The sequence below is a fragment of the Danio rerio genome, chromosome 12 (genome assembly GCF_052040795.2).
Source record: "Danio rerio strain M-AB ecotype USA chromosome 12, GRCz13ab, whole genome shotgun sequence".
Lineage (NCBI taxonomy): Eukaryota > Metazoa > Chordata > Actinopteri > Cypriniformes > Danionidae > Danio > Danio rerio.
The window spans coordinates 35,873,215-35,898,346 of record NC_141032.1 but is presented as its reverse complement, the minus strand read 5'-3'; the positions used below and the strand labels follow the sequence as shown (position 1 = coordinate 35,898,346).

The 25,132-nt window shown below is 35.7% G+C and overlaps 1 protein-coding gene across 7 annotated transcripts in view; it reads right to left on the bottom strand.

Moving 5' to 3' along the window:
- Positions 1-1,489: 1,489 nt before the first annotated feature.
- Positions 1,490-25,132, bottom strand: part of fasn (fatty acid synthase) — a 72,783-nt gene continuing 49,140 nt past the window's right edge. For 3 of the 7 annotated variants that reach the window (XM_087276566.1, XM_087276567.1, XM_087276568.1), the window contains exons 22-42: positions 23,489-23,802; positions 23,020-23,406; positions 20,881-21,051; positions 18,628-18,743; positions 18,304-18,458; positions 16,854-17,057; positions 16,286-16,436; positions 16,023-16,201; positions 14,529-14,648; positions 14,316-14,438; positions 13,997-14,220; positions 13,697-13,898; positions 12,962-13,113; positions 12,785-12,876; positions 11,771-12,168; positions 9,291-9,479; positions 8,910-9,128; positions 7,069-7,280; positions 6,887-6,985; positions 5,106-5,357; positions 1,490-3,938 (exon numbers count right to left, since the gene is read on the bottom strand). In XM_087276566.1, the coding sequence (XP_087132692.1) occupies positions 3,801-3,938; positions 5,106-5,357; positions 6,887-6,985; positions 7,069-7,280; positions 8,910-9,128; positions 9,291-9,479; positions 11,771-12,168; positions 12,785-12,876; positions 12,962-13,113; positions 13,697-13,898; positions 13,997-14,220; positions 14,316-14,438; positions 14,529-14,648; positions 16,023-16,201; positions 16,286-16,436; positions 16,854-17,057; positions 18,304-18,458; positions 18,628-18,743; positions 20,881-21,051; positions 23,020-23,406; positions 23,489-23,802 (4,097 nt within the window). In that variant the 3' untranslated portion in view covers positions 1,490-3,800. The remainder of the gene's footprint in view (positions 3,939-5,105; positions 5,358-6,886; positions 6,986-7,068; positions 7,281-8,909; positions 9,129-9,290; positions 9,480-11,770; positions 12,169-12,784; positions 12,877-12,961; positions 13,114-13,696; positions 13,899-13,996; positions 14,221-14,315; positions 14,439-14,528; positions 14,649-16,022; positions 16,202-16,285; positions 16,437-16,853; positions 17,058-18,303; positions 18,459-18,627; positions 18,744-20,880; positions 21,052-23,019; positions 23,407-23,488; positions 23,803-25,132) is intronic. The other 4 variants (XR_015504307.1, XR_015504308.1, XR_015504305.1 and 1 more) reach the window with 3 other exon arrangements.

Genomic DNA, 25,132 nt, shown 5'->3' with positions numbered 1-25,132 from the left:
TCCCACATCTGAGTGAGTTACCGTGTGGAGAAGCCCCAAAGAAGGGTATGCCCTAGACCACAGGTGTCAAACTCAGTTTCAAAAGGGCCGCAGCCCTGCACAGTTTAGTTCCAACCCTAATTAAACACACCTGATCAAACTAATTGAGTCCTTTAGGCTTGTTTGAAACCTACAGGTAGGCGTGTTGGAGCAGGGTTGGAACTAAACTGTGCAGGGATTCGGCCCTTCAGGAATTGAGTTTGACACCCCTGCCCTAGACTGTTGCACAGCCAGAGTGAAGCATGAGGGTGGATCAGTGATGGTTTTGGCTGCTATACCATGTCATTCCCTACACCCAGGAAAACCACTATAGGCAGTCACTAGTGGAGGAGACAGTAGCAATGTCCTGTGGCCCCAGATTTGTCACATTATTTCTTGGCGGAAGAAAGTTAACAAATAAATAGTCCTCAATTTTTATCTCTACTGAGTGTATACATATCTATCCTTCTAGATATTAAGTAAGATACTATTCAGGTTAATTGGAAAGCTTTAATATGTCAATTGGGCAATACTGGATAACGGTGGTTTGTCTGGAATCAAACAACAAAATCTTAAAGTGGCTAATAATATTGATCTTAAAATGTGTAAAATAGAAAAAAGAAAAGAAAATGGTTTTCTATCCAAACTGAAATAAATAAGACTTTCTCTAGAACATTTTTATACGAAATACTGTAAAAATGTACGTGTGCGCACTTCCAAGGGCTACCAAACCATTTTAGAGGACCAAGTGCACCCAATGGTTTAAACATTGTATAATGAAGGCGGTGGCATGTATCAGGACAATAATACACCAATACACACAGCAAAACTTGTGACAGTGGGATTTGAAGAACATGAAAGTGAGGCTGAACATCTCCCATGGCCTGCACAGTCACCAAACCTATATATTATTGAGCCACTTTGGGGTGTTTTGGAGGAGCACGTGAGTAAATGATTTCCTCCACCAGCATCATCTAAAGACCTGGCCACTATTCTGCAAGAAGAATGGCTCAAAATCCCTCTGGCCACTGTGCAGGGCTTGTATCTGTCATTCCTATGACGAATAGATTCTGCATTGGCTGTAAAAGGACACCCTACACCAGGGATTACCAAACGTGTTCTTGGAGCTCCGGTGTCCTGCAGATTTTAGCTCCAACCCTAATCAAATACACCTGAACAAGCTAATCAAGGTCTTACTAGGTATACTTGAAACACCCAGGCAGGTGATTTGAGGTAAGTTGAAGCTAAACCCTGCAGGGCACCGGACCTCCAGGATCGAGATTGGTGACCCCTGACTTACACCATAACAATGAATTAATGTGCTCTAAAAGCAGGCATTTCAGTTTCATTGTCCAACCCGTTATTCTTTTAATCTCTTTTGGCTTTGAATAATATATAGAAACTTAAATTAATGCCAGTTTCAGAATATCCAATATTGCTGGAGAAAAAACAAATCAGTCCACTCTGGATGTGTATATGTTAGTAATAACTTTATTTGAACTAGTACAATAAATACAGGGAAAATAACACCAAAAAATAGAAAAAATGAACTCCAGCTCTATCAGCTTTGCTCTAAACATTGAAAGAAATCACAGTTCGTCACTGACTTCGAGAATTAGTCTCAGAAATAAAGTGATTTGCTTTCTAAAAAAGGGATATTTTCCTGCTGTGACAGAATAGTCAATAATTGTGTCACTGTTAGGAAATTACTCGTACGTCCCATAGTGCACTCCTACACCAAACGACACTTCATTCTGACAAGATTTAAGATAAAACAAGTGATTTTGCGCTATGAACTTACAGAAGAATTTGCTACAACTTACTGTATGAAATATTCAAGCAGCCAATTAATACCAGAACATATACAGCAGGAAGAAGGAATGTTGGTACGATCCTCAAAAAGAGGACGAGAAACATCAACAGAAGATTAATACTCCAGTTATTGGTCAACGGTTAAGTAGCAAAGCTAACGTTTCACTGGGGATTGCCAAGCATTTCACATTAGTGCTTTAATTGCTTTGAGCCTGTGCAACAGTGACTATGGAACTATGGAAGCCCGTTCCCACACTGAATACATTTAAAAAAAATCAGAATTCTGAGTTATAAAGTCAGAATTCCGAATTATAAAGTCGCAATTCTGAGTTAAGTCTGAATTATGAGTTTTTAAGTCAGAATTGCAGGTTATTAAGTCAGAATTCTGATTTATAAAGTCACAATTCCTAGTTAAGTCAGAATTTCAGGTTATCAAGTCAGGATTGCAAGTTATTAAGTCAGAATTCTGATTTATAAAGTCACAATTCCTAGTTAAGTCAGAATTTCAGGTTATCAAGTCAGGATTGCAAGTTATTAAGTCAGAATTCTGAGTTATAAAGTCAGACTTCCAAATTATAAAGTCGCATTTTTGATTTATAAAGTTGCAATTCTGAGTTAAGTCAGAATTCCGAGTTATTAAGTCAGAAATTCAAGTTAAGTCAGAATTTCGAGTTATAAATTCACAATTCTGACTTTATAATTTTTTTTACATTGTATTGATTTGTTTATTTATTTTATTCAGTGGCGGGAACAAGCTTCCATAGATACCAGATCCTTTTAAAGTAACAACATTCCAGAATGAACCCATAACTTAAACGTAAACATTAACAAGAAGTCAATAAGCCAGCTCTCTTAAAGGGCCAGTTCACTTAAAAATAAAAATGTCCTCAGCATTTACTTACGCTCGAGTGGTTGTACACTTCTATGAATTTCTTCCTTCAGTTGAACACAAAAGATATTCTGAAGAGTGTTGACTTCCATAATAGGAACAAAAAGAATTTGTGTTGAACAAAAGACAGACAATCAAACAGGTATAGAGTGAATGATGGCAGAATTTTCATTTTTTGGTGAACTATCCCTTTTAACGCTTATTCCATCCAAGAATATTTTCATATATACTTTCTCTTTAAACGCACCATTTTTTTTAGATGCTCAACATCAAGAGAACCTGGCGAATATCATTCAAAAACAAGCCAAACCGCTATATTACAGTAAACAAGTGAAGCTAGTATCAACTAGTACTGCAGAAGCATCAGTAACTGCTCAAACATTGGTAAACAGCAATCTCAGCCATTTGCGTAACTAGATTTCCAACAGCTAACATGTGGACTTGTATACAGTAAAGCCTTGAATTGCAGTCCGCATCATTAGGTTGGAATGGAAGAAAACTGAATGTAGATGAACACATAGAACCTTTAGCAGACTTTCAGAGGTTAGACAAGAGTCAGTGATGGCATTCAATTCACCCACATGCCAGAAATCTGTGGAGTTTAAAGATTTCACAGTAGATTTATAGAATGGATTAAGTTTATATAGGGACAATTCACCCAAAAATTAACTTTACTCACTATTTAGTCAAAACAAAAGAAGATATTTTAAAGAATGTAAGCTATTGGTATCCATAGTTGGAAAACAAATACTGTGGTAGTCAATTCTATACAATATCTTACATTTTTTGAAAATATGTCATCTTAAAGATGTCATTTTTGGGTGAACTATCGCACAAAAAGCAAACAAACAGATGTGTTTTTGTTCCCAGCATGGAATATAAACCTTTAAGTGAGGAATAAAGTGTGCTAAGCATCCAAGATATTGAAAAAAGACGTTTTATAAGGCTATTTTGTGGGTGAGAGTTATAAAGAGATTGGGAATGGTTAAACATGCAACGACAGTGCATTGTGAAAGGTGAAAGCTACGGAAATATGGTGAAGAAATACAGAAATACAGTAAAAGAGGTTTTATGCGAAGGTTTAGCCCTCTCGTGTGCTGACTCTGGGTTCAGACAGTGAGCTGTGGATGATGCTGGAAATAGACTCAACACCTTCACCCTCCAGGAAGGTCCGGTGGTCGCCTTCGATCACATGAACTGACACCTTCCCGTCACACACCTGCAGACAAACCACAACCCAGCCGTTAATACTGATGAATGACATGAACATATAGCAACACTGAAGTTGAAATCTTCCTCTCAGCTTAATCCACTTCCCAGATCCAGAAGTAGTTCCTCTGTGATTAAAAGTATGCAGATTTTGTCCAATTCATCACAGCACTTTATACAATGTAGATTGTGTCAAAGCAGCTGTTAAAAAAATATTGTAAAGGAGCAGTTTTCCCAAATTTTGTGATTTCATGTGTAACTTATTTATGTTTTTGAATTGCATTATGGGATCTTGATCTGTATTCCGAATGCTTTAGATGTTGAAAAGTTTGAAAAAGTGACTCTTGATGGCATTTTTAATAGTTTAAAGTGATATACTGTCCGTGCTGTAAAAACCTGGTAACAAACTGCCAGTACATTTTCTGCTTTATATTATTTTATAGACAATATCTTGTCTTAAACTACTAAAATGTCTGAGTTGCATGTTGATTCTAATCGGGAGCAGTTACATTTCATTCAGTTTATATTGTGTAGTATTTACCACGGCACGTGTTTTTCTGTCATTTCAAAACGCCACGTTATTTTCACTTTGTGACACTTTCAATCAGTAAGTTAGTGGGACAGTACAAGCTACATGTGCGTGTCAAACATTTAGGTGAATTACATTTGTTTGGGTTGGTTATATGATTGAAAGAAAGAGAAACTGTTGACTATGACGAGGCTTCATTTAAAAGGCAGAAGATGCCGTCTGACAACAAGGGGAAAATGCCTCGCAGCAGTTGTTTTCCAACCTATGGATTGCATTTTTTTAAATAACTAGTCCAGGAGGTGGCGCTGATTGACAGCAGTATTAGTTCAAAGATGTTAAAAAGCAAGTAAAATAGATTAAAACTAGTGTTTCAAAGCTTTCCAAATGTGACTCTTCATTTGTTTATCTTCTTAGCATTCTCTTTGTGCATACACGCAAAGCGCGATGGGTAGTTTTGCGTTCTAAAAAGAAGGTCTAAACATTTCCTTATCCACTCTGTTTAGAAATCAGCATTAAAATCGTCGTTTAAATGTAAATATTTCAACAAAATACGTATCTTTTACACCAATTAATGGCAGGTGGTTTGTATCAGTGTGTAGTATTAAAGTAGTTTTTATTTTCCCCTGTGTGTGCAATTCATCTACATACCTCGTGCAGTTTGTAGTCTGATCCCAATCCATCTCCGTACTCGCTGCTGGCCTTGGCTCTCAGTAGGGTGACATTGCCGTGATATTTGGAAGTGGGAACGTAGCGGTCGGCAGCCTTGAGTTTGTGGTAAAATGTAGAAGCAGCAAAATGGAGCATATCTCGGCTGACGTTCTTATGGCTGGATGTGATCAGATCAACAGCCTTGTCCACACGAGCCTCGAGGTCTGACAGAGGCAGCAACGTCTCCAACAGCTGCGTCAAACAGGCAGAATACAGAAACTGCATTAGCTTTGCATTAATGTGAATGAATGGTGATGACTGGACTATTTTCATTTTATTAGACTGTTTATAGCATGGGTCTCAAACTCGATTCCTGGAGGTCACAGCTCTGCAGAGTTTAGCTCTAACCACCTCCAACTCAAACCTGTTTATTAGTCTCCAGTAGTCGTGAACACCTTGATTAGTTGGATCAGCAGTGTTTGATTAGGGTTGGAGAACAACTGTGCAGAGCTGTGGCCCTCCAGGAATCCAGTTTGAGACCCATGATTGAAAGGATAGTTCATAAAAAAAATATTCTGTCTTTGTTTATTCACCTTCCACTTTTTCCTTTTTGGCTTTCCATAAATTGCTTTCTTTTTAAATATACCGGTAATGTAATGTAAAGAAAGCATCAAATATACACATTTAATCGTTCCTTTATCACACTTTTTGTAGGAGTTTTTTGTAAATTTGATTACAATACATATTTTAAAGATTGTTTTCTTAAAATAGGATTATTCTCTAGAATGAAGTTATATATTTACATAAAGGAAAAATTCTACACACCAAACAAAGCTTTATTGCTTTCTATATTCTGAAGGTTTTAACCGAGGGATTTGTTCATTCATAATTTGCCAGAAAATATGATTTTACAAAGAATTATGTATTTTAAAGTATGTATTCCTTTACTGGGTGTTCACAGTATTTTCTGCAATATGAATTAAAAATTATGGCAAAAAGAGATTTCTCTATTAAAACCTTTCACTTTTATGTACATGATACAAACAAATTTTAATGTAATCAATTAACTGGGAAAGTATGGGAATACTACAATGGTTATATGGTTTTATTTATTATTATTATTATTATATATATTTTTAAAGTATTTCTTTACATTTTATTTAGTTTGTTATTTTATGTAGTTTTTTATTTTATATTTTATTTAATTTTATTATTTTATTTAGGTTTATTATTTTATTTAGTTTCAATATTTTATTTTATATATTTTTGTTTAATTAAATTTTATTTAATATTTAATTATTTTATATTATTTTGTTTAATATTTAATTATTATATATTATTTTATTTTATTGTATTATTTTATTATATATTTTATTATTTTAATTTTATTATTTTATATTTCTTATTTAATGTAATTTTATTATTTTTAATTTGATATTTTAATATTTAATTTTATATTTTAATATTTAATTGTATTATTTTATGTTTTGTTTTATCTTTTACTACTAGTATATATATATATATATATATATATATATATATATATATATATATATAGTTTTCCATTTAATAAAATTATTTTATATTATTTTATATTAGTGTTATTATTTTATTTTATTATTTTATTTCATTTTATATTCAATTTTATATTATTTTTATTTTATTATTCTATTTAGTAAAAATATGTAATTTAATTTTATTAAGTTTTATTATTTTTATTATAAATATTTTTTATTTTATTGTTTTCATTTTTTAAGCCCAAACCACAAACATAACTGTACCTTGTTATACTCAATGCCGGTGAACTGTTGGATGAAAGCACACAGAGCTTCAGTCTCAGCTTCAGCCTCTTTGCCAGGAGTCAGTTTGGCTCTGTAACTCTATCAAAGAAAAAAAGATCATGTGATCAACCTGGTGCATTACATTTTTCTTTTTTGGGGTTTCCTGAGCTCTCGTACTGCACCTGTGTATATGCTGCCACATAAGAGTGCGAGCCATCGAACAGGAACAGATATTCCACGGGGCATTTGGCCAACTGCAGCTGTGAGCACATCTCAAACGCCACACACGCCCCGAACGAGTATCCAGCGATGCGGTATGGGCCCTCCAGCTGAACCTGCCTCACACACTCCACATAGTACGCAGCAAGACTCTGGATACTGTCAAGAGGAGCAGCTGTGAAACATAACACACAAGAAAATTACAGGACTCAACCTGAAGAAATTCAATAAATACAAGTTTAATATTGCTGATATAATTTATTGGAACTTAAAGGGCAACATATTTATTCATTTTACTTTAATATTTAATTTATTTTCAAATGATTTTTACTTTGCATTACATTCCTTTTTGGAAAAAAATAAGCTTTTATTGATGTACTGGAGGTTAAGTGTTTATAATACTTCCGAAAACATTTCATTAGCATATCAAGGATGCATCAATTTGACAAAAAAATAATTTTAAAAATGTTATTTTTGCATAATTTAAAATAAAAAGTGGTCATCTTTCCAGTATTCCAAAAACATTTTCAACATTGTTTTCAAAAGTACTAATTATAATAATGATTATTATTATTCTTATTTACTTAGCACCACATCAGCATATTTAAATGGTTTTTGAAGAATCAGATGACATTGAAGGCTGAATTAATGGAAACTGAAAATTAATTTTTCATATCACAGAAATAAATTACATTAAAAAGTAAAAGTAACATATTCTTAATGAGCATATAAAACTGCAACAATTAAAAAAAAACTAAAAATGAACACAAAATTATTCTAAAGTTGAAATAATGTATACTATATGTAACAAGTACACTCTTAAATAAATTAATTTAATGTAAGATTAGGTTTTCTCAAAATACATATGTTAATAGGTAAAAATTGTCTCTAAATATCCAAAAAAAAAAAAGGCAGGTGAATTTGTTTTTGTGCAACTGCTCTCAATCTACAATAGGTTAACAGCTCATATTTATTTTTTTGAACTAAAGCAAGGCAAACATTAGGGGTGTAACGGATCACAACCCACAGCTCGTACATGACCCGTGGATTAATACCTTTTTTTGAACTTGAATGTTAATCCAACATTTATGACAATTGCAGAGAGATCGCCTCCTGTGACATTCAAATCAGGGGTATGAAACATTTTGGCTTCCCTAAAAAATAATGATGACGGAATTAATGCTTTATTAGGCTATTAATTAAAGGTGTTTTCTGTCACTGCTCGCTTAGCCTGCACTAATGCATTTAGTGTAAAGCTGCACAATTAAACAATAAAAGTTTGTGCTCTCAATTCAAACCCGTGCAACATGAATGATAAATGATGATGATTTGCATATGTTTTTCAATCCTTCGAATCGCTGCATTCAAAACTGGGTTTGATCGAGAGAGATTCAGTTCTTAAACTTTTTTCAGTTAGTTACAAACAATTACATAACACAGAAGCACTGGGAAAACAGTTTATAGTTCAGATAGAAACACTGATGTTTATGGTAAAGATTAAAATCACTGTTTAATGGAACTTGACGCTGGTGAATGTTGTAGCAATTACATTGTTTAACCAAAAGGGGGCGACCATCAACCATCAAAGCAACCATCAAAGTTATGTCACTGAATAGATTTGTGATCCGTTACACCACTACAAACTTAGTTAATAAACAAACTATAAAAAACAAAGCAAAACGTTTCTTTATCTTCTTTTATATACCTTAGTCATGATGACATTTATGAAACATCTGATCAAATGCTTTTGTAAACTTTCATCCAAGTGCAGCAGTGATAGAGCAGCCTGAGCTGGTGTTTGTACCTTTAGTGCACTGCAGTCCATAGCACGGCACACTCAGCTTGGCAGTGAGGGTGCGGAAGGCGGCGATGGAGCCCTCAATGGGGTGAACCAGGAACAAAGGCCTCTCTGCACTCTGGACCTCGTTCAGCGGGGCCATCGTGGGGCCATCTGGGTTCACCAGCATCCGGCTCAGATCTGACTCCAACAGAGCCTGAGCACCAGAACGCTTTACAGGAGACTCTGAGAGAAACAAAATTTGTTATTATTATTATTACACTGGTGTTCTTATCTCCAAATAATACAAAGTTTATCTAAAATATCGAAAGACATCTCCTGAATTTCTTATTCTTTTAGAAAGTTCCTGTATATAATAAAACATTCTTTTCCAAATCACAAGCTCACCCTCTTTCCCTCCTGATTGCTTGGAAAGCTCCCGCAGCTTGTTTATGGTCAACTGTCGGATTTCCCTCATTGCCATCACGATATCGTAGTCCCTCTCCAGCGTCTGCCGGACCTCAACACCCATCAGTGAATCCAGACCCAGATCAGCCAATGAGGCGTCAGCATTCAGACTGTTCACGTCACGCACACCTGAGCAAAAAAACACAACACTTACACTGAAAACAGGCAGAATGTAGAATTTATTAGACTTTAAGGTGAGACGCTACAGACAAACACTGCTTTTTCATGCACCTTAATGGATTTCATAGTGGGGGTTTTTCATACTTTTGTCGCACTTGATAAATTTGTGTCTATACATGTCAATTAAAACACATTTTTAAAGGCTGTTTTGTCTCTACTACAGCATCACGTTACAGTTTTACTCATATCTGGATGTGATCAAATGATCCACAGCTTTGTTCCATCTAAAGGTTTTTACACAGGAATTTGTTCATTCAAATTTGCAAGTTTATATACATAAACGTAACATTTTATTCTACAGAAAGATGAGTGATGAAAAGAAAGAAAAGAAACAAAATCCTCCCTTTTCCCTGTTAATAGATATACTATATAGGTATTGGCCAATCCTATATAAATCGCCTACAAGTGGCCCAAAATGTCTCCTCGGCTTCTCACTGGCACCCGTAAATTTGAACACACTACCCCCATCCTGTGCTCCTTAAACTGGCTGCCGAAATGTTTTAGAATAGAGCTTAAAATTTACCTCATGTTTTTAAGGTATTGAATGGTCAGGCACCGCCATATCTTTCTAATCTTATTACTGTTAAAATATCTGGCAGATGTTTAAGTTCCTAGAGCCAGAAAATGTTCCAAACTAAAGAAAAAAGGAGACTGGGCTGTTTCTGTAGTAGGTCGTAAAATGTGAAATGGGCTACCTTTGTCTATTAGAACAATCTCTAATGAATCCTTGTTCAAAGGGAAACTCAAACTACATCTCTTGTTTTTTAAAAAGCTTATAAATTGGGAGGAAGTTGACCTTATTGTGCCTATCTTTGTTCTGCTTCATGCATTCAATGTTTTGTGTTGTGTTGGTTGTATCGCATGTTGTTTTATCTGTTGTTGTCTATTTTTATCTTTTATGACCCAAAGTATGTACAGCACAATAGTCAATAACTTTTGTTTCATTGTGCTTTATAAGTAAATATAATATATACACATACAGTATACACAGTGCTCAGCATAATTGAGTACATCCCATTTTGAAAATGAATATTTTTTATGAATTTCTCAGTAAATATGGGCAATATATATTGGTGCATTTGAAAAAAACATATTTATTAAACAGATATATTTATTAAAATAATATTTTAGTCATGGAAAATCTTTAGAAATGGAAAGACATACATTTAAAAAATTTTAACAACATTTTAACAAATTGTATATTTTTTTGTTTCTCTTGATTTTTGCTATTTTTGATTTTATTTAATATTATTCTATAACATTTAAATTTGGACAACAAATTTTTGAACCATTCCTGTTAAGTTATTTGGTTAGATTAGCTCCAGACTTGGCTTTAGTACTGACTAAACCAATTTTTTTGCACAAATATAAAGCATCCTATAGAAAATACTAATAAAAGTGAGAGATTTGTGGGGTGTACTGTGTGTATATATGCAATGCTTGGCATATATGAGTACATATATATAATGAATGCAAATTAGGCAAATTAGAGCAGGGGTTCTCAACTGGTTTGGCCGTGGGACCCACATTTTTACATGGTCATCAAGCCGCGACCCAAATTTTTAGGAACTATAATACAATTTTAGGAATTATACTCAATTTGTATTTATTTGTTAACATAAACAAGTAGTGACAGATACATCATAAGAAATTTACCAAGACTTTCAAATAAACACAATTTTATTGCTGTCATTTAACAAAATGGATCAAATTATAGAAATATTACAAAGTAAAAACGAAAAATATTGTTAATAATAAACTCTTAATAAAACATGTTTTCTGGTTTCTAAATGTTGTTTTAACATAGAAGATTTCATGCTCTCTTATGAGAGCACCTCACTACATATGACACTGAGGCTTTAAGTCTTTTTTGTCTTCAAGATATATATATATATATATATATATAAGTCCGGTATAAGCAAAATAAGTAAAAAAATTTAACTTTTGTTGTTTTTTTTACCACACACTCCGCGACCCACTGAAAATGTTCCCGCAACCCACTTTTGGGTCACGACCCACCAGTTGAGAAACACTGAGTTAGAGCATATTTAAATGTAATATTAGCTCATTTGCAACTTTAAACATAACAAATCAGAAACTTCTTAAAATACTAAAAATGTTTTCAACTCTTAATGTCATCAGTCAACAGAAGGAACTATGATTAAGGATCTAAAACTAGTGCCTTTTTTGTTCGTTTGGACTTTTCGTCTTGCTATAAAGATGTTATATGTAAGCTTTACCCAGAATATGAGCCACAGCCTCCACCAGGTCCTTCTGTCCACTTCCTTCTCCTTTAGTGACCACCACTTTCTCTGCCAACACGAAGCTGGACATCACAGGCCTTTGCTGGCACAAGAAGCGATCCAGCACTTCCAAACAGGAAGACATGCGCTGGGGCAGCGTGCCACCTATCACAGCATCGTTGCCACCCATGGTCTCCAAAACGACACCCACGTCTCCAATGGCACCCCATTGTACGGCCAGGCCTGGCAGGTTTTCTTGACGGCGCTGTTCACAGATTCGCTCCATGGTGGAGTTGGCGAAGCCGTAGTTGCTTTGGCCGGCATTACCACGACCACAGCTGACAGAGGAAAACACCACAAACTGCTGGAGCTGCGGGCACTTCTGCCTAGTCACACTGTGGAAAAGGAGCAATTTTTTTAAATTCAACACATTAAAAAAAATTATAAAAATTACAAAATTTAAGATGATATCAGCAAAAAAAAAAAGTTCAATTTCATAATGCAAACAGTATTATTAATAATCATTTACACACTTTTGTACTAAAAATATTCATATAATAAATATATAACATATATAATACATAAATAAAATGTATATACAAAAAAATGTATATGAAATCTTTAAAAAATATAGGCTAAAGAACTATTGTTACTCATATATAATATAACATAATATAGTATAATATAATATAATATAATATAATAATATAATATAATATAATATAATATAATATAATATAATATAATATAATATAATATAATATAATATAATATAATATAATATAATATAATATAATATAAAGTAATATAATATAATATAATATAATATAATATATAATCAAAAACATAATCATACATTTTTTGCATAAAAACGCTGCCTGGAATCATAAAAAAAGATTTATAATCTACTAAAATACACTCAAACACTCAACATTATTACAAAATTACAAAAAGTTTTACCTTCAATGTTCTAAAATTGATCATCATCCACAATAGGATGTGTCATCTCACCTGTCGAGATTGATGGTTCCATCATATTTCGGTCTGTTGACTTCAATGAACTCCTGTGGGGTCAGATTCTCCAGCATACCATCTTTAAGGACCTATATTACAGATGGAAATGTCACAAGTGCACTGTCTGTCTATTGACTAAATGAATGTAAACTAATAGCAATAACTGTATGTTACCATGGCCAGGTGGAAGATGCCGCCAACTGGACCCAAGCGGCAGGCCTCAGTGATGAGCCGTTCTGTGCCATCCAGGGTGCTGACATCACTGGTGGACACGAGGACCTGGATGCCCATGGCCTGCCACTCACGAACACGCTTGGCCTGATAACCTTCAAACAAAACACCAAAGTGTTACCCTAATCAGTGCTATTGTATTATTCACATTCTATCAATATAGTGGTAATTTTTATTTTGCTTATTGTTAGTTTTAATTTTTTAATTTTAAGTTTTAATAATTTTGTGACAATTTTATTTTTATTAATATTAATTAATTTTTTTATTTATTTATCTTTAATTATTGTTTAATTATGTATCATTAATATATTATTATACATATATTAGATTTATTTTTGGTGTCTTTGGCCTTTGTGACAGGACAGTAGTTAAATAAAAAGTGATGTTGGATCTATGTCATAATATATTGTATATATTTTTTCTTTTTCTATATGTATTTATGCTTATATATATGGTTATTTAACAAAGTTATTTCATTTTAGTTTAAGTAACTGCTGTACTCAAAATTGTTGCTTCATGAACTAATTGAAAAGTTTTTTTTCCATCTAATATTTATATTTAATTTCACCTTTAACTCAGTTTTTGAAGTAAAATAAAATTTTAAGTATCTAAAGTTTTAGCTAACTATCACTAACCCACACCGTCATGAAAACTGGTCAATCTCCAGTGTATGTTTACCGTTGCGGATGCCAGACCGTGACGTCAGCACCAGTTTACGAGCTCCTCTCTCTGTGAGCCACTGGGCCAGTTCCAGCCCGAAGCCACCCAGGCCTCCAGTGATGATGTACGATAGAGAAGCGGGACAGAAAGTTCGGCAGATTGCAGGGATAGAGAGAGCAGACACTGCAGGACCAGAGCTGCTTGACTCCTCTGAACGCACCTGAGAGGTTACAAAGTCAAAAAAAAAATAAAAATCTTAACATCCAACATCTCATTTCTCGTTTTATAGGCACACTCATGAACGTTTACCATCTTTACCTGTAGCAGCACTTTTCCGATGTGTTTGCCTTGAGCCATGTAGCGGAAAGCTTCCTCCACTTGGTTTCTCTCAAAGACTGTGGTACGCAACGGCTGAACAACTCCACTGGAGATTCCCTTCTTCAGCAGATCAGACACCTCTTCCCATTCCCTGTTCCCTTCTTCAAACAAAGCATCAAGCAGGATCCCATGGAAAGCCACGTTCTTTAGGAACAGAGCCATACCTGAAGTGGAAGCGATTGGATCATTGCATTTTTAAATAGTGAGGTGGAAAAGTACAAATAATAGACTGAAGAAGATCGTTGATTGATTCCTCTACCTAGTGGTGTGTTGTTGGAAAGATCATATTTGCCAATCTCCAGAAAACGGCCATGTCTAGCCAAACAACGCAAGCTGGCCTGCAGCTTTTCTTCAGCAAGAGAGTTTAGTACCAAGTCTACTCCTGAAGACACATTTACAAACAGTTGATTAATATTTCAATCCACAACAAGGCTGTTCTGTATTCGGAGTCATTGTCATACAGTCAGTTCACCTTTGCCCTGAGTGTTGAGCATTACGTGCTGCTCAAATGAAGAATCCCTGGAGTTGGCAAAAGATTCAGCTGTAAGTTGTGGGAATCTTTCCTGCAGATACTGCTTCTTCTCTTTAGAGCCTGGAAATTAAATTGAGACAAATATTTTCATTTGGAATTAGAAAAGAGATCCAACCAGGGTCCCAATGGACATATGTGCAACTTTTGGCTGATACAGTTAACCAATATATAAGCCAGTAAATACAATACAAATAGGTATCATCAACTTTATATATACATTTTTCTGGGCCTGATTACAAACACAAATTAGAAATAAATGCATTGGAAGGGATTTGGAAGGGATTATTTGAACTATAAATGCAGATAGCAAGGACCTAGAAGGTCATCTAGATCTTTTCCTTACCAAAATCATTACAAATTGCACTTTTAAAATCTACTTTTTTTTAAAGGTGTAAGCTGAGAGATTATTATATACTATTCCTTCTATGCAAATGAAGGACTACTGAGACATTCCAAGCAGGGGATGGGTCCTCCTGGTGTGGCAGTGTGCATCACAGCTCTAATACAAAATACAAATCTGCCATTTGCTTACAGTAATGATGTGCTTTTCACTAGACACAATTAATCTGCTTGTGATCTTCCTTCATATAACTTCTTCATGTTTGGAGTCATTTGACAGTTTATGATTTAAGCGGTGTAGTGATGAAATTAACAGAGAGGTTGATTATTTGTATTTCAATATACAATATATTCAAAATAGTTGAGTCATGGCCTGAGGAGAGTATATTAAAGTACTTCTCCCCCATTTTATCTCCTCAACTTTGCTCTCATGTTCAACTGGTTTTGGGGGTTAGTTTTCACTCATGTTTGACAATGCTTTGCTCAGGGTATAAAAAGGAAAGGTAAATGTTGATCTGGGAGAATGGCTTTTCCTCTGCGTCTCCCGCACACCGATGTGTAGCCTCATATGCTAACAAAGGCAGTTTCACTGTCTTTGTTGCTCAGCAGTGCATATGTTACAGCTAAATTCTCCATACAGCATGTTAGTTTGTTTCATTCTACTGTCTGTGCATTTAAACATGTAACTTAATAAACAACTTTGCCTGCTTTAGGGCGTTGAGATCCTTTCTCTTTATCAATGATGATAACAACTTTAATGGAGCCAGACTAATTACAATGGAGTCAGATAAATAATCGATTTAAACACACAATCCTTCAACTGCTTTCTGTTCTCGATTATTGGTTCAGAATAGCAGCGTAAGCTTCAAGCCTTATGCAGATGAAAAACTCTCACACTGCTGACATCTCATCTTCCCTCAAGCATGAACTCTCTGTGTTTTCTACTGTAACTTATATTAATTTTACTGTAAAGACATTTTTATGGCCCCAAAAGATCATTATGCACTACAAGAAATGTATAAACCACAACAGGACTCTAATAATCACGCTATAATGTTCATTGTTAAACATTTAAACTAGAAGTGTCCCACTCACCCACAGTTGTGAAGACTCGACAGCGCATGCTAAGTGCAATAGCAATTGCGGCCTGTCCCACTCCTCCAGAGCCTGAATGGATCAGCACACTTTCTCCAGGCCTCAGCCGGCCTCGCACCACCAGGGAATAATATGCGGTGGCATACACCACTGGCACAGAGGCAGCCTGCTCCAATGTCCTGCACAAAAACAGAGCTTCACTTAGACATCAAGACATTTTGAACCTAAATAAAATAAGCTTTTAGAATTCCAGATTGCCTCACCAGCTGGATGGAACGTCCCAAAGGAAGCGTTTGTCTGCATCCACACAGGTGGCAAGGCCTTTAGCTGGCAGCAAACCCATTACACGTCGCCCACTGGGGTCTCGCCCTGAAAACTCCATTCCCAGCATGCACTGCTGCAGCGCTACGTCTCCTGCATTGGTAGAAACATAAAGTTTCTTTAAATATACCATGAAGTGCTTTGAAATATGAATTTTTATTTGAGGTTTAACGCAAACTTAACAGAAACACAAAGAGAAGGTGGGACATAGTGTAGCTCCTCCCTTTTTAAAAAACGGCCAATAGCGTTTTGTTTTATCACCAATTTGCCAGTTAGAGTGGTTGAGGTCAAGTGCATCAAATGAAAAGCAAATTAAAAGCGTCTTGAAGGGGGCGGGGCATGTCAGACAGTAGAGAGCATTTTATTGGTTATGATTTGATGAGAAACTGAGGTATGGATAAAACCTTTTTTCACCTTAAAAAAAGGTGACGTGGATAAAACCATTAATCCATTAAGGTAAAGCTAACGTACAAGCTCTCACTTATAGCCCAAAAAGGATGGGGTACAAACCAGGGATGGCATCTGGAGGCAGTTTGCCAGTGGCCAGCATGATGTCTCTGAAGTTGAGGGAGGAGTAGTAAACGCGGCAGAGCTGCACGTTGGGACTGGACGCGACAAAATGACGCAGTGGGGAAGCGATCCAGCGCAGAGATGAGAGGTCACCACGAGTCAGGACGTTCACGTAAGCCTGCTCCGTCAACTCCTCGCTGAGATCTAAACGTGAATGCACAGTACAGAAAATAATCATATCACACAATTTAGAGTCAAAAGTTTCAATGTAGAGATACATGCAAATTGTTGGTAAAAGTTTTCCAAGTTCTAACAATTTTTTAAATGTATAATTATGTTTATATAATTTTCACAATAATACAGACATAACAATACATCTTCAAAAGACACTCAAAAAAATCTAAACAAAACAAGAGAGGAAAAAAAGGGAAAAGGGAAAAAAAAAAGGTCAAATAAAACCGATCAGAAAAAAGGGTTAAAAATCACTGTTTATTTTCCAGATAATAATACGATTACAATAGTCCTTTTTAATATGATGGGACAAAAACTATATTCCAAATAATTCAAATACACTAACTGATCACTTTATTAGGTACAGCTTACTAGTATTGGCGTGGACCCCATTTTACCTTCCATATTGACATGATAGCATTAGGATGCATCCATTCTTTCATGTTATTGATGTCAAATTCTAATCCTACCATCTGAATGCAGCAGAAATTGAGACTCAGACCAGGAAACGTTTTTCCAATCATCTATTGTCCAATTATGGTCGGCCTGTGCGAATTGTCCCTTTAGTTTTCTCTTCTTAGCTGACAGGAGTGGATTCCGGTTTGGTCTTCTGCTACTGTAGCCCATCGACCTCAGGGTTGGACATGTTGTGCGTTTAGAGATGCTCTTCTGCATACTTCGGTTGTAACTAGTGGTTATTTGAGTTACTGTTGCCTTTCTATCAGCTTGAACCAGTCTGGCCATTTTCATCTGACCTCTGGCTTGTCTTTTTTGGACCATTCTCTGTAAACCCTAGAGATGGTTGTGCATGAAAATCCCAGAAGATCAGCACTGAAATACTTCAGCCCGTTTGGCACCAATCCCCCTGCCATGTTCAAAGTCACTTAAATCACCTTTCTTCCCCATTCTGATGCTTCGTTTAAACAGCAGCAGATCGTCTTGACCATGTCTACATGCCTAAATGCATTGAGTTGCAGCTATGTGATTGGCTGATTAGAAATTTGCATTAACGAGCAGTTGGACAGGTGTACCTAATAAAGTGGCCGGTGAGTGTATACAACTTAAAAAAATAATGTTCTACACATTTTAATCATTTAAAGTATAATAATATTTAATATAATAACCTTATTATTTTATATGTTTTAATACGTACATGTTAATTAAATGTACATAAAATACACAATCTTTAAATAAGCCACTGAAAGTCTTTTCATTTTACCTTGTGTTAACAACTGGTGTCTAAAAACACCCCAGAGTCCATCCCGGTGCACATTCATAACCAGGTCCTTCTTTAATAATGCCTTCATGACCTTTTCATTAGGAAGAAGGGAGGGAACAGCAGCACCCTTACTTAAATTAGAAACAAATGTACACCTATTGAGAAAGGAGAAAAAAAAAACATTTACATGAATACTATTTATATATACACACACATGCACATTTGCAGTAAATATTAAACAACGCTCAAGTCAAATGTTTAAGTCTTGTTTCACAAATATAGCATTACAGTAGTTCACGGTATGTGGAAAATAAGTGGACGGACCGTATACGGTTGCCTCCAGGCTCCTGTCTGAGGCAGTTCACCATTCCCACCACTCCATTATGGCCCTTGGTGGCAATGAGCCAAACTGGGATATCAGATGACTCAGCTAAAGTGCTCTAATGAGAAAGAGGGAGACAGAAAGCTTTAGAGGCATGCTTTAGGATTCGTTTAATGAGCCTACTGTTTGGATTTAGCATGCAGCTTGGCGACTGCATAGTATTATTGGTGGCTTTCACAACACCACTAATGAGTCTGCGTGATTAAACTTGTGATAAAACACAAGTAGAGAGACATCTTTACAACCATACTGTGACGTACATCTGAGGCCTTGTTTATACCTGGTATTAAGATGTGTTTTTGCAAGTGGAGAACACTAAATATATGTGTGTATATATAATGTTTTGAGCTTGTCAACATTTGATCAAATAGAAAATCCATTAGATTATATTTTTTCATAGTGTAGATTCAAGTAGTTGATCATTTGAACAGCCACAAAAGGCATAGTCGTTATTGGATGTGTTGTGAGAAAGCATATCAAAACAAAGAATATCATATTTCACTGCTTCGTATCAAAATACAAGTAATACAAACAAAATAGTAGCTGCCACACACATATTTATCTGCTTTAACTTTGCTGTTCTCTTACTTGGTAACTTGAGTTTGTTCATTTAATATAAGCAAACACTTCCATAAAAACGATGTACAAAAGATGTTATGAAATCAGATGGAAAAATCTCAATGAAAACCAAACAAGTCGTTGCAGAACACAAATTAAAAGGATTCAGTTCACCCAAAACAGAAAATTTTGACATCGTTTATGCACCATTGACTTTTCAGATGGAGTTTCTTTTTTCTTTTGAAAAAGAAGATATTTTGAGAAATGTTAGAAACTAGTAAGAGTTGATATCCAAAGCAGGAAAAATATCCTATGGAAGTCAATGGTTACCAGTTTCCAACAATTATTATAATATATATTTTTTTGGTTTGAGAGAAAAAAGAAACTCAAAAGTTTGGAACCACTTGAGGCAGAGTAAATGCATTTTTTATTTTTGGGTGCTCTATGGCCTTATCGTTTAATAAAAATGTAGGGGAGGGACCAAGACTATGCACCATTTAATTGTGTTAAAAACATAGGTGTTGCTCTCCAAAATTAAAGTATGCTTTGGTCTGCGTTCCATTCTGAACAGCTTCATCCCTATGGGATTTTGTAGAAGAGGTGACCAAAAAATAAATAAATAAATATAAATCAATGTGAATGACAACTTAATAAAAATAAATCCTGGCTGTTTCTAAATTCCAAGAACGCAGAGAACAGACTTGCATTCTTGTGGAGACTGGTCTAGCCAAGTTACCTCGGAAGAACGAATTCAGGAGATTGGGAGAACAGAGAACCTGTGCTCTGAAAAATGAGATGCTGCAGTCTTCCCTGGTTCTTCCTGTTGGTCACATGACCTTCACGCGTTTTTAATGGATAACGATTTAAACAATACAGCATTTATACAACGATTTATTGTTTTTACCCTTTTCATAATAAATACTATGCATGAAAGCCCTACAAATACACATTGCACAATACAAATAAAACTAACTTTAATACAAATCTCAGCAAATAAACACCCTAAATGTGTTTATGCTTTTATTAAGATTTTCATGGTGAGGTTTAGTCACCGACTAATTTAGAGAAATTCCTTAGATAAATAAGTTATCTCTCCGAACTTTAATAAAAAAAATGCTGCGCTTCTTACCTCCTTTATTCAGCCACAATGACTTCTGTGACTTCTCAAGCAAGTTTAGTGCACAAGTCTGCATTGACGCGTCCTCGATATCAAGAACACATTAGTGAACTTTCACGCGCCCTCTGTTCTTGAGTTTTGGAACTGACCTTTGGCAGTTGATGATAAAGTTACACGAGGACGCAAAATCGCATATTGAGAAACAACCCATCAGAGCTTTCTTTCTAGGGCCCTTTCAAGTGGCCATTACTGACCACTACAGTTTTAAAAGATCCTGCAAAATGGTGACCATGATTGTTCTTATTCTGAAGTGCTCTTTGCCCTTTGAAGGGCATTTTTCTTTATTTAGAACATTGTACACAAATGTAGATTGAGAGTGTTAAAGGAGACTACATGATTGGAGAAGTCCTGCACACGTCACTTTTTTTAAAAGTTAGTTAGGTCAACAGTAATAGGTTACATTTTTTGCATTTGTTTTGTAAGCAGTTACATTTTCATTTCATGCTGACTTAACACATACCTTTAAAGTTTCAACCCATTTGTAGTCAGTAGGGTCTACGAAAATATGTATCGGCTGTTTTTGAGAGGATTGTTGGCTGCGCCGGCAGAGGAAGAGAGCAGAGCCATAGTAAGATTTTCTGAGCATGACCACATTTAAAGAGGCCTTCTGGAAAAGCTCCTCCCATTCAGTCTGAAAACAACAACAACAAAAAAACACAGTTTAGCATCTGAGGACACTGCAATGACGCAGACAAAACAAAATAAAAGAACAGACAAAACAATGCCAAATGTTGCTTAATGTTATCACTTAAATACAGCACTGTTTTTCAAACATGTCACTTTCATGAGCATTTCAAAACATTGCAATTTCGTATTAAGTATAAAGGCCTTAAAGTTAAAAACATTAAAGACAAAGTTGATGAACCAGTTTAAAATAAGCTCAAAGGTAGTAGGACAGCCTCTTGAACAATTATATGAATAATTATATGATCTTACTTATCATAAGAACCTCACAAGGCTGACTAAGAATATTGTTGTGAACAAAAGCCATGTGTTGAATCATGAATTTGCACCATAATAGTTTAAACATTGATTTAAAGGGCCATGAAACCAAAGGTTTTTACACCTCTAATTTGAAAAAAGTCAAGAAAGTGGGTCCTGCTCTGTTTAGGCGGGACTGTCAAGTAGCAAAAGAGGGAAGGATTTGCATGAAAAGTGGAGTTTTAGTTCAAGCACGTGCTGATTTTCACAGAGGCAAAACAACACACAGACGCAGGGGAGAAAGACAGTGACCATGTTTACATGGACATCAGTAATCGAATTATTTGGCAAATTCTTTATTTGTCGACTTTTAATGCAGTTTGGTACTTTCGCTTTCATTCAGGAACATTTCATCCATGCCCCCGTGACAAACGAGATACTGGACGCGAGGAACTGCTGGAAAAACAGTAGTTTTATGGAATGGTTGATAAAGCACACCTTATGGGAGAAAAAAAAAACTTCGCATTTTTTGGTAACTGTATAGATGTATAGACGATCTTGTCACAAAACGCAGCGAAAATCCTACACAATGCTAATAGTTTTATTAAGGTGTTTACATTCGGAAAGCAGCATTTACAGTGAATCTTTCAGTCCAATATTGCAGTGATATTTAAACTTACTAACTAAATAATTTTGACTAAAGTATGTCTTTAAAAACTAAAAGAGTACTGCTAACGATACTAACTTTGTCTCTGAATAAACATAAAAAAAGAACACTGATCACACATTTACCAAATCTGTAGAGACAGGACAATCAACACCAACTGCTGATTGTTGGCAAATCTGGATTTCACCATTTCCAGATGTGAAAAGCTCTCGGGTAAAAAATGTTTAGCAGCTTAAAATGTTAGCAGACCACTGTAATCTACACGTGACTCCCGCTGCGCTATCATAGCGGGGAATTGAAAACAAAACCTTTGTTGCTGTACATTTATAAATTCAACACTGATGACCCATATCTCCAAACAATTCTTCTTCTTCCACTTAATTATGGTTGGCAACACGACGTTTAGTCTCTCTGCCCTCTGAACATTGTAACAGGTAAAAGGTTTGAAGCTATCATGCATATTAATAAAGTTGCGCCTTATTAATAATAGAGTCTGCTGATTGGTTTGAATCAAGACTTTCTATTGAATTAATGATGAAAGCTCAAAGTCGTCACGTTGTACTCGCCGTTACAGACAGCTAGTCTACACGCTGGAATTCACACAAGGATCTAATTGCCGTGACGTTGCTTCAAAATTTCTTTTCAAACCAGAGGAACAAATTCGCTCAAAATAACGCAAAAACAACAAATTTTCACTTTTTTTGTAAAATATGTGTGTTCTTATAGTGTTTTTAGCAGCGTGGGACACATATGATTGTCAACATCTCAGAAAATGTGTTTTGGTGTTTCGTGACTCTTTAAATGGCAAAGATTTAATAGAACTCAGGCTGTTAGAGTTAATTAGAGCTAATTAATTAAGATCAGAGTAAAATTTATTTCTTTTCAGTTTTTGTTCTCTATATATGTCTGAATTATGTCTTGTTTGTAAAAAGTGTAAAATTACAGATCCAGGTCTGACAATAAAGTCATATATTTATATTGGGAGACTGATTTCTCTTTTAAAGTACTCACCTGAGTCAACAAACCCTTCCTGTTGTTTTGAGATGTGAGGAAGGCTACCGTCTCCCCAAGAGTGTCTCCTCTGAGTAAAGTGTGGAGTAAAATAAAGCCCCCTTCCCTCGCAGCTGAGGTCAGATTCTCGATCAGAAGTGCTGGATTGGTTGCTGATCCAACTGCACAGTTGCACACAACCAGATCAGCTCCGTCCAGTCCACCTGTTACTGGCCCCTGAAGAGGGTCCCACTGAGCAGTTGAGATGCCCTGCTCCTCCAGGGAGCTTTGCTGAGCAGAAAGCTGATCAGCAGAGATGTCTGAAGCAGTGTAGTCAAGACGCAACATCGGCTGAATATTGAGGAGACTGACAGCCTGAGAAAACACACGGCCATCTGCTGCAAGAGCCTAATGTATAAGAAAAATAATGAGAGATTTAATAGTGTATTCAATCTCTAAACACATTTGATCCTAAATAAACCAAACTTACCTCCAGGACTTTGAATTTTCCAGGAGTGCTGTTTTCAAGCGCAGTGTCCAAGCAGTGGCGTAAGGCCTGGGAGTCCAGCAGGCCGTTGAGCAGAGGGTCTTGCAGGAGACAGTCTCTCTCCTTCTGCACCGTCTGTTCCAGCTCTGAGCGCAGGTTCCCATTGAGTTCCAGTCCACACAGAACCGACAGCAGACGCAAAAGACCTTTTTCTGCCTCCGCTTCAATCAGCTGGCCCTCAGATGCACCTTCTAACCCAGGGATGGAGATTTTCACTCCCTGTTTGGCAAGCTTTCTCTGCAGACGCTGCACTAGACCTGTGCATACAAAATGCAGAAAGTAAGTACAATGAGAATTCACAACCAGGAGAATTCCAAAATTTCAGCAGGCATGTTTCATTATGTATGCATTACAATTATAAAATATGGCTCTAGTAACTAATATCTGTGAGATACTTTTTAATATCAGTAGTTCAATATTTTAAAGGGCGCCTATTTTACCCCTTTTTCAAGATTTAAGTCTTTTGTGTGTCCAGAATGTGTCTGTAAAGTTTCAGCTCTAAAACCGGATCAGATTATTTATTATACCTTTCAGAATATTGGAATTTTCTGCTTTAAGCACTAGTTACTAGCTACTAAGTAGCTGTTTTTGTTGCTTTTGCCTTTATTGCTAGTTCTCCCCACCCACCGTTCCCACATGACTGTCAGTGTGCCTCAATCTCCGCCTTGGGTACATCAGATAACAGCACAATGACAGACATGAAGGAAGCAGATCTATCTAAATACTACAGTAAAAACTCAATTATTATTTGATGTACTTGTGGAGTTATTTAAAGCCTTTCAGTAATTTTATAGTCTTTATTAAAAACATGCACTGTTTTAAAAATGTTTCAAACTTGTAAAACTGATTCTTGATCACTTTTGATGATGATCACAGCATCCTGAACGGATCTTTTAATCTCAGTTGCTTTCCGCACATCCTGTCTTGTTGATATGATTATAATCCTCAAAATGGGAGGGATTTGGATCCTATTTTAACGTCAGTAAAAAAAGAAATAGAGAATTATCGTGTTTATATCACCCCAATATAACAGTGAACACACTACACCTGCAAACAGTCCTGCCAAAACAAAAGATGATTTTCACCATAGGTGCCCTTTAATGCAATTCAAGGCAACTTGAATTTGTAACTTACTTAGAAAGGATTCCTTAAACTGATCAAAAGACCAAAGACATTTATAATTTTGCAAAAAATAATTTCCTTTAAACGTTTGTTTAAAATATTGAGTATGGGGCTTTCTTTTTCAGCAAGATGAATAGACATTGATATAATCAGCGTTTGCTTCATGTTTTAAATTTCTGTACAGAGTGGTTAGGTTTTGATCTACTATTGTTCTATTGAGTTCACCAAGCAGCGACATGCAAAACTTGTTGTACGAGTTTGCATTTCCGGTCTGTTGCATTTGCAAATCGCATACATATGAATGGAAGTCTATGAGGCGAAAAGTCCAGTGTGATCACAACATAACAGTAAGAGGGACGTAATACTGTGGCTGAAGCTGTCAAACTGATGTCATCAGAAAAGGACCATCACTACAAATACAGATGCAAATGGTCTTTGACTGAAGATTACTGAAACAAACTTTTT